Source organism: Eleutherodactylus coqui, chromosome 2 (assembly GCF_035609145.1).
Source record: "Eleutherodactylus coqui strain aEleCoq1 chromosome 2, aEleCoq1.hap1, whole genome shotgun sequence".
Taxonomy (NCBI): domain Eukaryota; kingdom Metazoa; phylum Chordata; class Amphibia; order Anura; family Eleutherodactylidae; genus Eleutherodactylus; species Eleutherodactylus coqui.
In genome coordinates this window covers 217596628-217609400 of record NC_089838.1, presented here as the reverse complement: position 1 = coordinate 217609400, position 12773 = coordinate 217596628, and the positions used below count along the sequence as shown (strand labels likewise).

The 12773-nt window shown below is 43.5% G+C and overlaps 1 protein-coding gene across 1 annotated transcript in view; it reads left to right on the top strand.

The window, feature by feature from the left end:
* The window catches only part of MTMR10 (myotubularin related protein 10), a 66131-nt gene extending 56677 nt beyond the window's left edge, over positions 1–9454 (top strand). The window contains exons 13-16 of the mRNA XM_066592491.1: positions 1315–1484; positions 3995–4165; positions 5477–5659; positions 8098–9454. Of these exons, the coding sequence (XP_066448588.1) occupies positions 1315–1484; positions 3995–4165; positions 5477–5659; positions 8098–8700 (1127 nt within the window). The 3' untranslated portion in view covers positions 8701–9454. The remainder of the gene's footprint in view (positions 1–1314; positions 1485–3994; positions 4166–5476; positions 5660–8097) is intronic.
* The last annotated feature ends 3319 nt before the right edge of the window (positions 9455–12773 follow it).

Genomic DNA, 12773 nt, shown 5'->3' with positions numbered 1-12773 from the left:
ATGGTCCCAGCAGAGGATCCCTGCGATTGTTGGCTGAAGAGCTGATTGCTCATATCACCAGCAGTGACACGCCGGCTCCTCTTCTATGTCAGGGCCTCTTTTATGCTGCTTCCTAAAAATCCCCTAAAAGTATATTTTATTTTAATGCGTGTTAGAAGGAAGTGATCAACGTATCCCCACATTTGTAGGTGTGGCTTTAGTGATCTGTCGCTTTAACATGCCACTCCTAATACAAAAAAGTTTCAATAAATTGGTATTCTCTACAACTTGTGGATGTTTTAAATAGCATTTAACTGTATATACATCACTTATCAAATGCAGATGTTTGTTCCAGAGAGCCCTGCAATGAAGGGAATTCAGACCTCTGTGCTGAATACAGAGGGATTTCCCTTTTGGGCTTGCTGACAGTCTCCGTGACTCATTTTCTCTCCTGCCAAGTCAGCTGATTGCTGAGGCTTGTCCAGCTGTTAGTCAGAAAATTGCTATTTTCGTGAAAGTGTTCTGCATCTGCAGCCAAATCATTAAATTCCAGCTCCTTTCCAAGCTGCCGTTCTGTCTGTCCCATCCCTTTTACTAAATGAACACATCAGATGGTAACCAAGGGACGGAATCCATCCTGAAACGACGTGTCTTACTTAGAAGGGTGTTACCCTGCGGGGATTTGTCTAACATTTGCAGTTTTACAGCTAAATATGCACACTGCTTATTTGGTGTCCATTGATGAGATCTGTACACAAAATCTGCCCTTTTCAGTTTGCTGCAGCATTCTTAACATTATGGATGTTCTGTAATGCCTCCTTATCTATAGAAGGGTCTCCATCATTATGCACTGAGTGGGCCCTTTATTAGAAACTTGTGCCCTTTCATGGGCGCCGTCACTGTACTTGTGGTGGGGGGGAGGGGCGCCGTCACTGTACTTGTGGGGGGGGGGGGGGGGGGAGGGGCGCCGTCACTGTACTTGTGGGGGGGGGGGGGGGCGCCGTCACTGTACTTTTTTTTTTTTTCGCGGTTATTCTACGAACCCTTCCTGTTGGGTGCCGTCAGCTTAGGCTGGTGGAGGTGGAGTTATGGTGTGGCAAATATTTTTCTTGCAACACCCCTAATTCTCTGGCACCTGTGAATGGATGCCATGACTAATTCTGAGGGCCAAAAGGAGGTTCAAGGTGCTACTAGATGGGTTTCTCTAATAAAGGCCCATTCAGTGTATGCATACTAATTGACTTACATTCATATGTTTGGAGAAAAGTACTCTTTTATCTTTGTAGGTCATCCAGTATGGCATTGTCAGGGCTCATATTCTTCTTGTTTTTATAGAGGAAGAAGGCCGGGATCTCAGCTGCCTTGTGGCCTCTCTTGTTCAGTTGATGTTGGACCCGTACTTCAGGACTATTGTCGGATTTCAGAGTCTGATTCAGAAGGAGTGGGTTATGGCTGGATATCAATTTCTTGATAGGTGCAACCACTTAAGGAAACCGGAGAAGGAGGTAAAGTACCAATCTGCTATTGAAATTATTGGCTATCCTGGCTTCTTTACTCACTTTACTTCTCTCCCTAGGTTGGGTCCTTATTGTGTTTTGAGCCATATATCTATATATATATATAAAGACGAAAGCCCTCACTGACTCACTGACTGACTCGCCAAAAGTTCTCCAACTTCCCGATGTCGTAGAAACATAAATTTTGGCACAACCATAGATTATCTCCAAAATAGGAAAAGTAATTGGGTCCCAACTCAATTATTCAATTCTAGCGCAAAAGAATTGGCGTCGAAATTTAACGTACATAATCTAAAACTCTAATTTCCCAATGTCATAGAAACGTGAAATTTGGCACGGGCATTGATTATGTCATAAATAGGAAAAGCTAATGGGTCCCAACTCCATTATTCAATTCTATGCGCAAAAGAATTAGCGTCCAAATTTTACGTACGGAATGTAATTTTCTCACTTTCCGGTGTCATAGAAACGTGAAATTTGGCACGAGCATTGATTATGTCATAAATAGGAAAAGCTAATGGGTCCCAACTCCATTATTCAATTCTATGCGCAAAAGAATTAGCGTCCAAATTTTACGTACGTAATCTAAATCACTTCCCAATGTCATAGACACATGAAATTTGGCATGAGCATTGATTGGGTCATAAATATGAAAAGTTAATGGGTCCCAACTCGATTATTCAATTCTATGCGCAAAAGAATTAGCGTCCAAATTTTATGTACGTAATCTAATTCTCTCACTTCCTGATGTCATTTTATATGAAGGAAACATCGCATGGTTACCTCCACGTGGTGTTTCCTGGGTAACGCAGAGAACTATGCAAAATGGTGAACATATGTTTTTCCTCAGTATCTCTAAAGTAACCACGACTTCATAAGACTTTCCGTGTGAACACCAGATAAACACCAGTACCAAATTAACTCGGGTGAAGCCGGGTATATCCGCTAGTATCATATATGAGTAAAATACTGTGCTCCCATTGGTGCTGTGAAGAATTTCTTAATGATGCTGAATACTGTCAGTGCTCTGCCTAGTATAAACTATATTCTAATATAGTACTTGGGATGAAAGTCTAACTGGAGTAAAAAAAAAAGTCATTGGCAACTGTGTGTGCCATAATATTAATCTATGGATGCACAGAGTAATAAAACGACAGGTGCTTCAGACATTGATGGAGAGAGGTCCCATTAAGATGCTCGAGCATCCTGTACATCACATAGATTGGCACCTTCATCATTTGTCATCCTAGCACGTCATATTAATAATTGCTTCTGTGTACTACCTCCAAAGGCATAACTTGAAGCTTCTGGGCCCAATGCAAAACCTGTAACAGGGCCCCCAACTATAATGCTTTATTCATAGTACTGGGTTCCCTATATGGAGAAGAGAGGCCTTATGGGCCCCCTAAGGCTCCTGGGCCCGGGTGTAATCAGATCCTCTGTATCCCCTATAGTTAGCCCCTACTCCATCTACATCTGAAGTAGTAGTAGTATTGTGGTTCTTTGCATCTCTTGGTTATGTGTGTGTCAATCACCGCTCCAGTCAGGCGGCAGAGCAAAAAGCTTTCAGCTGTATTGTACTTGCTTTGCACAATCCGTCCAGGCTACCACACTAAGGTTTACTTGCACACACTGCTTTACTACACAGTATACATATAGAGCACCATGCTTGTTTTATATAATAATAATATACCTCTTATTAGTAATGCCCTAAGCACTTGGCGAATACACCTTTTATTAATTAGTACCCAGTATAATGAAAGCTTTGTGCTGTGTGCACTTCTAAATTAATGATGAGCAAGCATTACACCAAATACCGTAGAGAAGAGTCTTAATGTCTGCAGCAGATCAATGCGCTCTTCCCCATCTCGGGTCTCTGCTTCTGCATCCTGGAGTCTACTGTATTTTCTCTAGAACTAACACAAAGTAACCTTCTCCAGAATCCGCAGTGGTTTGTTACAGCAGCTTTAATTCCTGCTCCTTATTGCTTTGACACTTCTATAAATATTTAGTTTGGCTTTGTTCTGCATTGTGTGCTGTAATGGCAGCACTGCGCACATAAGTCCAACAGGCTCACATATTGTATCTGCAAAGTTGTAGCTCTTGTGAAGAGTTGCTGTACTTTAATGTGACGTTCTGCTTGATGTAAATGTACTCAAATTTAAGAGGCCAGTGCGTGGTATGGTGACCATTCTAATTTTGTTCCAAAATTGGATTAGTCTATGGGAGCACCGGCTGCAGCAGAAGAGCGAGCGGCCGGGCCTCTTCAAAGCCGTCGCGGGTTTTGCAGTAGTGGTTCTCCCGGCGGAAATCTCATGGTTTTTCGCTGCGGCCAAACCGCAGGATTTCCGTCAAGAACCCGCCCTGTGAGAACCCAGCCTAAGGCAGGTTAGAGGCTGCAATCTACAACCCCAGCACTCTTGTATGGCTCTCCAGTGATTGCTCCCTTATCTCTGTGTGTCATGCAGTATTGTCAAGCATCTGCTTCTCTTCCCCAGTGCCCCCTGTTTGTGCTATTCCTGGACTGTGTATGGCAGCTCCTGGAGCAATACCCGGCAGCTTTCCAGTTTACGGAGACCTACTTAACTGTGCTACATGACAGCACTTGCATCTCACTCTTTGGGACATTCCTCTTCAACTGTCCACACCAACGAGTTCAGCAGAGTACTGTAAGTATACAACATGTCTGCAACGTTTTCTCTCTTGGTTGATTTAATGTGATGTCAACAAAACTTGCAAGAGAAGTTTTACTATTCTAAAAGGGCTGGTCCCTGAAAATGAAGTAACTAAACTAATTGGTGGGAGTCTGTCTTCTGGGACCCCACTAATTGCAAGAATAGGGGGGGTGGTCTTAAAACCAAGTGACTATTGACACTTGTAACCAGGCTCATCTATGAACGACTGCCTGGTTGCTCTGAATAGAGGTGGGCAGCTGGAAGAGATCTCTAGCGCCCTCCATCTAGCGAGCAATAATTGCTGGGATGGCTGTCGGGCGCTTATGTGCCCAATAGTCGTCCAGTGTAAAATAGCCATTATGCGTATTGGGGCTTCCTGACAGCAGATGTAACGGAAGGGGGGGTGGGGGGGAAAGATGGAGTATGTTGCAAGATCGATTGTTTCAGTGGGGAATAGACTGCTGCCATAAGGCTTCAGCAGCAGTTCTGAGGGAATATTAGTCAGGGGAAGCTATATATTCCTATATGAATGAGGGGTAATTTACACATTCTGCCACTACATCTATGCACTCCCTATGAGAGAATCTTTACCTGAAAGATTGCTACCCAGAATATTATTATTATAGGGATATTTTTCTATTTTGTTGCTGTTGCATCCTAATGGGTTGTCCTTTTTGAATTGGCTTCTCTGTAACTGACTGTAAAACTGTCATTTGGTCAGCATGTTCAGCCAAAGTAACTACCAGGAAGGTGTTATGTAGGTGAGAACGAGCTATTTTTGCAATAAATAGACATTGGCACAAAAAGGAAAAAAGGCCAACATGTCTGTAAATGGAAGTAACTTAATTACTCATTTGAACTATTGCTCTCTTTTAGAAAAAATATCTTTTCATATCCATGGCAACCAGAATGAAAACTAGTAGAACTTACGTTGCTGGATGTTTTAACGAAACTTATGAAAGCTCAAAATAGAAGTAAAGTTTATGTTACAAAGTTTGTTTGGAACAAAATAAACTTTTAAAGGGAACCTGTCACCTCATATGGGAGGGCGGGCGGCGCAAGAGTCAGATTTAGACACTGCGTGATCTTCACTGGGTGACGCCGCAGGAGTGGGCGAGTGTAAAACTTTACATCCCTTGTTCCCCGTCACCTCCCCTAAAATCACCATAGCCTGGTTCACAGTGCTCCTCTGAGGTACCGCTTCCCTTTAACTGGGGATACAACGGGTCTTTTAACTGGAAATTTAGCTCAACAATTTTTCCTTTCTCTTAAATTACATTTCAAAAATTTTCTTGCCGCCCTTAGGAATTTGCAATTGGTAAAAATATTCAGCTCGGGGATGAGAAAGGATTGAAGTTTCCACCTGTGTGGAATTGGTCGCTGCAGTTTTCATTGAAGGATCGTGCACTATTTAATAACCCCTTGTATATTGGCAAGAGTGTGCCCAGCATTCAGAATGGACTTACAAAAAGTTTCAAGAGGACAAAGGTATGAAGAACTGACTTGCTACTACCTTATCTTTACCAGCTGAACAATCGTCCCTTGTAATAAGTGATCATTGACAGACAGTGTTGGTACAGTGGGGTATTTATCACTGGTTTACCCCTGTTTTCTGGTCGAAATATATTGAAGAATATGATGGGGATCAACTGCGATAATTTTAAAGCTGCTGTATGAATTGTGACTCATTTGTCAAAATGGTGTACGCTGCATTGGAGGAGAGACTAGTGCTTTATAGTAATGCTAGAGCTTAGGCTGTTTTCACACAGCTGAGAAAATCGTAAAGAGATTTGTGTGTTGCATGACGCATGAATATGAACCCCGTTCTTTTGAATGGGGTTATACATATGAGCGATCAGCCATTATTTTCAATGAGGCCGGCGGCAGCATCACACCTTGTGCTAGGTGCACGCGGTGCAATGCAAGGTTTCCCCATTGTAAACAATGGAAGACACTCTGCGATTCTCCGTCGCGGCTTTCCCTAAATGACAGAATCCTGTCTTTGAGCTCTGCGGGCAATTCTTTCCTCCTCCTCATGACTTGCTTGTGATTCTGATATGTATTGTGAGCTGTAAAATCTAATGTAGACAGGGGTGTATCTTTTAAAATGAAGTCCAATCAACTGGATTACCAGAGGTGACTCCAATCAAGGTGTAAAAACATCTCAAAGATGATCAAGAGAAGTGAGAGGCTCCGATAGCTACTTTTTCAAGTGTCATATTAAAGGGTCTAAAGACTTATGTCAATGTAGAATCTTTGCAAATGTTTAAAAAAAATTCTAAACTAGCATTCTGTTTTCACTTTGCCATTATGGGATATTGAGTGCATTGGCCACAATGTAAAAAAAATATGAAGACTTGCAAAACACATTGTATGAACTTGAGCACAGCTTCAGTGCTTACTTACAGTGGTGGTCAGTTCACTTCTCCGACTATCTGAATTAATATGCAGCAGTAGTCTAAGATCAAGAGGGGTAATGTTTCCCTAGGACACCTAGTAGGTGTGAGATTTGTAAGGCCATGCATGCTCCTCTGGAAAATGTTAGCAAATGAAAAGATGGAACAATACCTTAACAGCGCCACCGATTAGAAGGTAGCATTCTTGCAAGTCGGGGTCTGACCTACTGTACAATGATAAGGGGCAAAACCCCTAAACTGTCATTATCTCTTCCTTCTGGAGAGGACTCTGGCCTTGCCTTATAATTCCAGTCATCGTTACAAGACCTGTTAAAAGGTTAGGAATGCTGCCTTCTAATAGTTGGCGCTCTTGAGGCATTTTTTCTTAGTTTAGGACACATACTGCTTTGATTGGCCTGTGCTGCCCATGTGAGCAGCGCTGGCCAGTTAGAGCAGCATGTATTGTCTTGCGATTCCTTTACACGGGACGACTGTTTGATATATAAGCGCCCGACAGCCATCCCAGTGACTCACTTCTGTGCTTTTACACAGGAGCAATAGTCATTCTTTGAATGGAGGTGGAGTGGGTCGGAGATCTTTTCCAGTCACCTGCTTCCATTCACAGTAAACAGGCAGTCGCTCAAAGATTGAGGGACTCCTGTTTCCACGGGCCGACAGTCACTTGGTTTTTAGCTGAGTTAAAAACCAAACTAGTATGACAAATGAGCAATTTGTCGCTCAGTGCACTGTCGGTGGCCGCTTGTACACAGGACTATCCTCTGAATTCACGGTTTCCAGTGATTTGGGTGATACTCGCCCTGTTTAAGGTACCTTTAGACTATTGATGCATACTAAGGTACAGTGTGTATTAAGTAGTTAGAGAAGGTTCGGCCTTCTTTGTTAAGGATTGGAGGGTTGGTTTAAAAGTAAGAGGGCTAAATAAACATGCCAGAGAGTCCATTTTTATTCGTTCATGGTTTTACCCCAAATACATATGTCCTGGGTGCTCTGTACAATATAACTTCTTCGCATCCCAGGAAATGGCTGCTAATTATTGGGCTACACAGAAGAAGTTGCAAAAATGACACCTTTTTCTCTTACATTGTTCTGAAGCCGGCGATCGTGCTTCACTTTCAGGTTACTGTCTGCTGCTGGTCCAAATCTAGGAGAAAGCAGTTAAAGTGCTGCAGAAAGCTCTTGGTATTGGCAGCATTATGCGCAGAGTACAGGGGTGGGGACAGCAGGAAGTCTGAGCAAATAGGTTTTATGACATCATTCAGCTATTTGCTCAGTAACATGCAGCTATTTTGTTACTTCCTGCAGTGTTTAGGACAAGTAATGTTCAGAGCATCTTGGAAAAGTGTGTTGCAGCGTAAAATATGTAATGCCCTGCTATGTTAAATGACTCGAGTAGCTCCATCCAGTAGTTAAAACCTATTCACCTGCTACATTATTTTGTAATAGAAGAAGCAATGGCTTCCCTTTTCTCTAAAGTTGCTGAAGACTGTATCCTTTTTCTTCCATTTACAGAAAAATTACAGCTCTACGTTACGGGGAATGCCTCCGGCCTTGAAGAATGGAATTATCACTCAACCGGCGTTAATGCCACGCAGGAACTCGCTGATATTGAGATTACGACCTGAATTGGTCCATCAAGCTCCAGAAATCCAGAACAATGGACTCCAACTTTATCTCAAAAACTTTTTTTCTAAGCCAGTGGACTTGCATGGAGTCATCTTACCACGGCTTAATGGTCCCCACGTTAAACTGTGGAAACTTTTATATCTTCGCTGGATTCCTGAGACCCAGATTAGCCACGGTGGTTTCATCACTGCCTTCCATAAAATTTCCCTGCTGGCCGATGAGATCGAGATGCTGCAAACAAGTCTGCGTCAGTATCGAAGTTTCCCATTGTCTCAGGCCACCTCTCCTGATGGTGATCAAAGTAGAATGTTCTTCCGAGCCGATGACTTACAAAGCAGTTGTGAGAGTGTGGACTTTCTTTCCTCTTCTTTCCCTTTTTCTCCAGTTGGGAATCTTTGTCGCCGGAGTATACTAGGCACACCATTAAGCAAATTTCTAAATGGTGCCAAAATCTGGTTATCCACCGAAACACTTGCCACTGAGGATTGAGGGTTATTTGTAGAGTAGTCGGTTGATTGGGTAACAGATTTCAGCTGATAGTCCGATGTGCTGCAATTTGTATATTTAGCTATACACTGACTTTTTTTTTTCCTTCCCTTTACATAATCTAAAGCGACAGGTTTCAGATTCACACACAATATTCCATGAGAAAAGCCGTATAACCAAAACATTAACATCCATTCCTTACAGTTCTATTTGTAGGTACTGGTTACCATTACCATGTGAAAAGCTAGTTCGGGAAGCGACGGCATTGGATCACTGACTTGTATTTTTTAGGCCTTTTGCTGTAGGAATATTAGCACCATGTTACATCAGTTTGTATGATGGCTTTCTTTTTTGGCCGAGGTTCTCCAAGGACATTCGACATAAACAGATACTGTATGAGAATGGGTTTCTTTGGGCAATGTAATGTCATTGCAGAAGACATTGTGCAACTTTATTTTACTTTCTCCAAAAGCTTTTTGCCCCACTCCATTACCATTTGTGGTATGTTAAACCTTGATCCAGTTTAGGAGTAAAATGGACATGATGTGCACTGTTGTAGATAAGTCTTAAGTTACAGAATTCTAGTTGTAGAAGTGCCTTTACATTTTTAAATTAAAAGTTGTATATAGTTCTGACTTAACAGGAGTTTTAATTTTGGTACTCTGCATTGACTGCTTACTAAAGGATAGATAGGACTTATTTAAAATGCCAGTAGGAATGGAGTTTTGTTATTAAAGACTTTTAATTGATCAATGGACACTGTGTGGCTGAAAGTCATTTATCTCAAATTGTGCATGAATTGTTATTCTTCGCAGAAGTAAGCAATGAATGCCTTTCCTTTGTTAGACATTTATCTTTTAGTTGAGCCGATTCTTGTTTGAGCGAGTGAAGTCACCGCTAACTTGTTCGCTTTTATGCAGCCTGTTTGAACGAGCCAACCATGCATTTGCCTAAACGAGAATCGTAAGTCCCTCTCATTCACTTATACAGGGTCTGAAGGATTGCTGTTTAAATTGTACAATAAGCGAATGAGCCAATGATGGTTTTTATGCCTGCAGAAACTGAATGACGAATGAAAAGGGAAAGAGTCAATTCAGACCGAATGATTTATCAGTAACGTTCATGCATTTGAACATTAATCTTTCCATTTAACAGCACCCTTAGGCCAGGCTCACACAACTGGGGTGGGTTTCACATGCGAGAGGCCAGCAGCAGATTCCGGCTGTGAGCCCGGCCGGTGAGCCTGCATATGGCAAGTAACTGTATTGCATATGACTGCAGAGGCACAAAGGTGTTCATACACATTACAGGTTTCTTCGTTCATATTTCCTGCGCCGTCGCTTAGCGATGATGCAGGTGCCCGCAGTCCATACACAATGTTAACTGTGTATGGGCTGATGGTCGTATGCTTCCATTGACATCAGTAGAGGCTGTCCACGCAGAATCCCTGGTGAAACAAAGCATGCTGCAATTTTTTCTTCCGCTCGCAGATTATGCAATTTGTGCCCGTGGGTGTGAAGGGAAATTCAAAACTATATACCTTTTAATGCCCGCCTCGTACCACGGATCGTCCTTGCGGACGGCGATCGTGGAATCCCCAAATTGAATTCGGTCATGTGAGACCGGCTTTAGTCCTGTGAAAATTCCACGATACACACAAAACTAATTGTCACCATGTAGCTCCTGCAAAAGAAAGTCAATCATGGGATGAGCAACATGCCCCAGAGCATTTTGCCAGCTCTATGGTAACTACAACACTAAGTGTTTACTAATTTGGCAACAAAATGTTTATTAATTCTTTTTTTATTTCTGTGACTGGTTCTTGTTAAAGAGGTTGTCCCACTTTTAGCTCTTTGCTGCAGGAAGCAGACAGCTCAGGTTGGTACTGCAGGTTGAGTCCTATTGAAGTCAGCAGAACTCTGCCTGCAATACCAACTCAAACCACTGCACAATGTACAGCTATGAGTGGGACAACCCCTTTAAATCTATAATATCTGACTGCATACTAAATATTTAATAGAACATATACTGCTATCACATAGACTGTTGTCTATACCATCTAAGGCCTTATGTCTCCCTATGAGCCGGTTTGATTTGCGGATCATGCATGGGACACCCGCAAATCAAGCTACCTATAGGGAGACCTAGGCGCTCGCAAAATCAAGCATGCGGATTTGTTTTGTGGACCTTTTGGTCTGGAAAACAAACAGCATGCTCCATTTTTCTGCAGATCCCGCAGGGACTGCTTCCATTGCAGTCTATGGAAGCAGTCCGATCCACGACACACCCACAGCTGACACTGCAGACGTGCCGTGGATCCCACACGAAAGCAGGAGATTTGAGGGGGAAAAAAAATCTCCAGTGCACATGTGCGGTGAGGTGCCAGACGGTGGGCCCGTCCACATCCATAGAGGAGAAGACTGAAGACCCGCACGCCAACCAGACGATCTGGACTGGTAAGTAATGTCCTCTTGCTGCAGTCCTTGTGGGATCCCACCCACTGATTCCAACCTGCCTATAGACATGAGTAGGGATAAGCGAGTATACTCGCTAAGGCACTACTCGCTCGAGTAATGTGAGTATCTCCCTGCTCGTCCCGAAAGATTCGGGTGCCGCTGCGGGGGAGAGCAGGGAGGAACGGAGGGGAGATCTCTATCCCGCCCGCTCTGCCCCGCTCCCCGCCGCAACTCACCTGTCAGCTGCGGCGGCTCCCGAATCTTTCGGGACAAGCAGGGAGATACTCGGCTAAGGCACATTACTCGAGCGAGTAGTGCCTTAGCGAGTATACTCGCTCATCCCTAGACATGAGGCCTTAAAAGGACATTTTTAAATCAGGGCTACCATCCCACATCAGTTGATGACCAAATCATCAGGACCACCAGCCTCCCCAGAAATCAACTACTCCGATACACAGGGAAGGAAGAAAACAATCGTGTACCTCTGGTAGTGGCCTACATTTCACAGCTAGAGGCACTAAGGAAAACTGCAAAGAAACTCCATCCTACCCTACACAAGGATGACCGTCTGAAAACCATATTCCCGGACCCTCCGCTTCTGTGTTACAGACAACCTCCTAATTTAAGGAACTTTATACACAGGAGCGCATTGCCCTCTAACACAAAAAAAGGAACTTCTCCCTGTAATGTAAGGAGCTGTAAGACCTGCTCCCATGTACTGACTGCGGGCAGGTTACGGATCCCCAACACACAGCAGGACTATAAGATTCCAGGGACATTCACATGTTCCACATTTGATGTTGTGTGCATGTCCTATTGGAGCCCTTTATGTTGGAGAAACAGGACAAAAACTGAAAGAGGATGAGTTCACATCGCCACACGATTTAAAGGAAGACAGAATTAGCTGTGGGGAGCAATTTTCTAGTCACGGATACAACATAGAATACATGAAAAGGTATTATACTTAAAGGGGTTGTCTCGTGGCAAACCTCAAAATTTTACCTTACCCCATTCCCCGTCACCCCCCTGGCATAAAATAGCAATTTAAAGGGGTTTTTAAACCGCTTGCTACTCACAGATCTGACGAAATATGGAGTTATAAAAATCTTCTCCCTAAGATGGCCGCCGGTCCTTTCCCAGGGATGCACTGCGGTTTTCTCCCATGGTGCACCGTGGGTCTTCTCCCATGGTGCACCATGGGCTCTGTGCGTTCCATTGCCGATTTCCAGCCTCCTGCTTGGCTGGAATCGGCACATGTGACGGGGCGAAGCTACGATGACGACGCGGTGACCAGCTCTCTGGCACGAGCGGCCCCATTCACCAGCCAGAAGCACGGACTGCGCAAGCGCGTCTAAAAACGCCAGAAGACATCAGAATTAGACAGATCCATGGCGACGGGGACGCTACCAACGGAGCAGGTAAGTGAATAACTTCTGTATGGCTCCTATTTAATGCACGATGTACATTACAAAGTGCATTAATATGGCCATACAGAAGTGTATAACCCCACTTGCTGCCGCGAGACAACCCCTTTAAAGGCTATTTCAAATCCCAAAGCCACAGAAGAATTTGGGAGTACAAATTTATAACTTTTGACACTTTCAACAGAGGATAAAATTC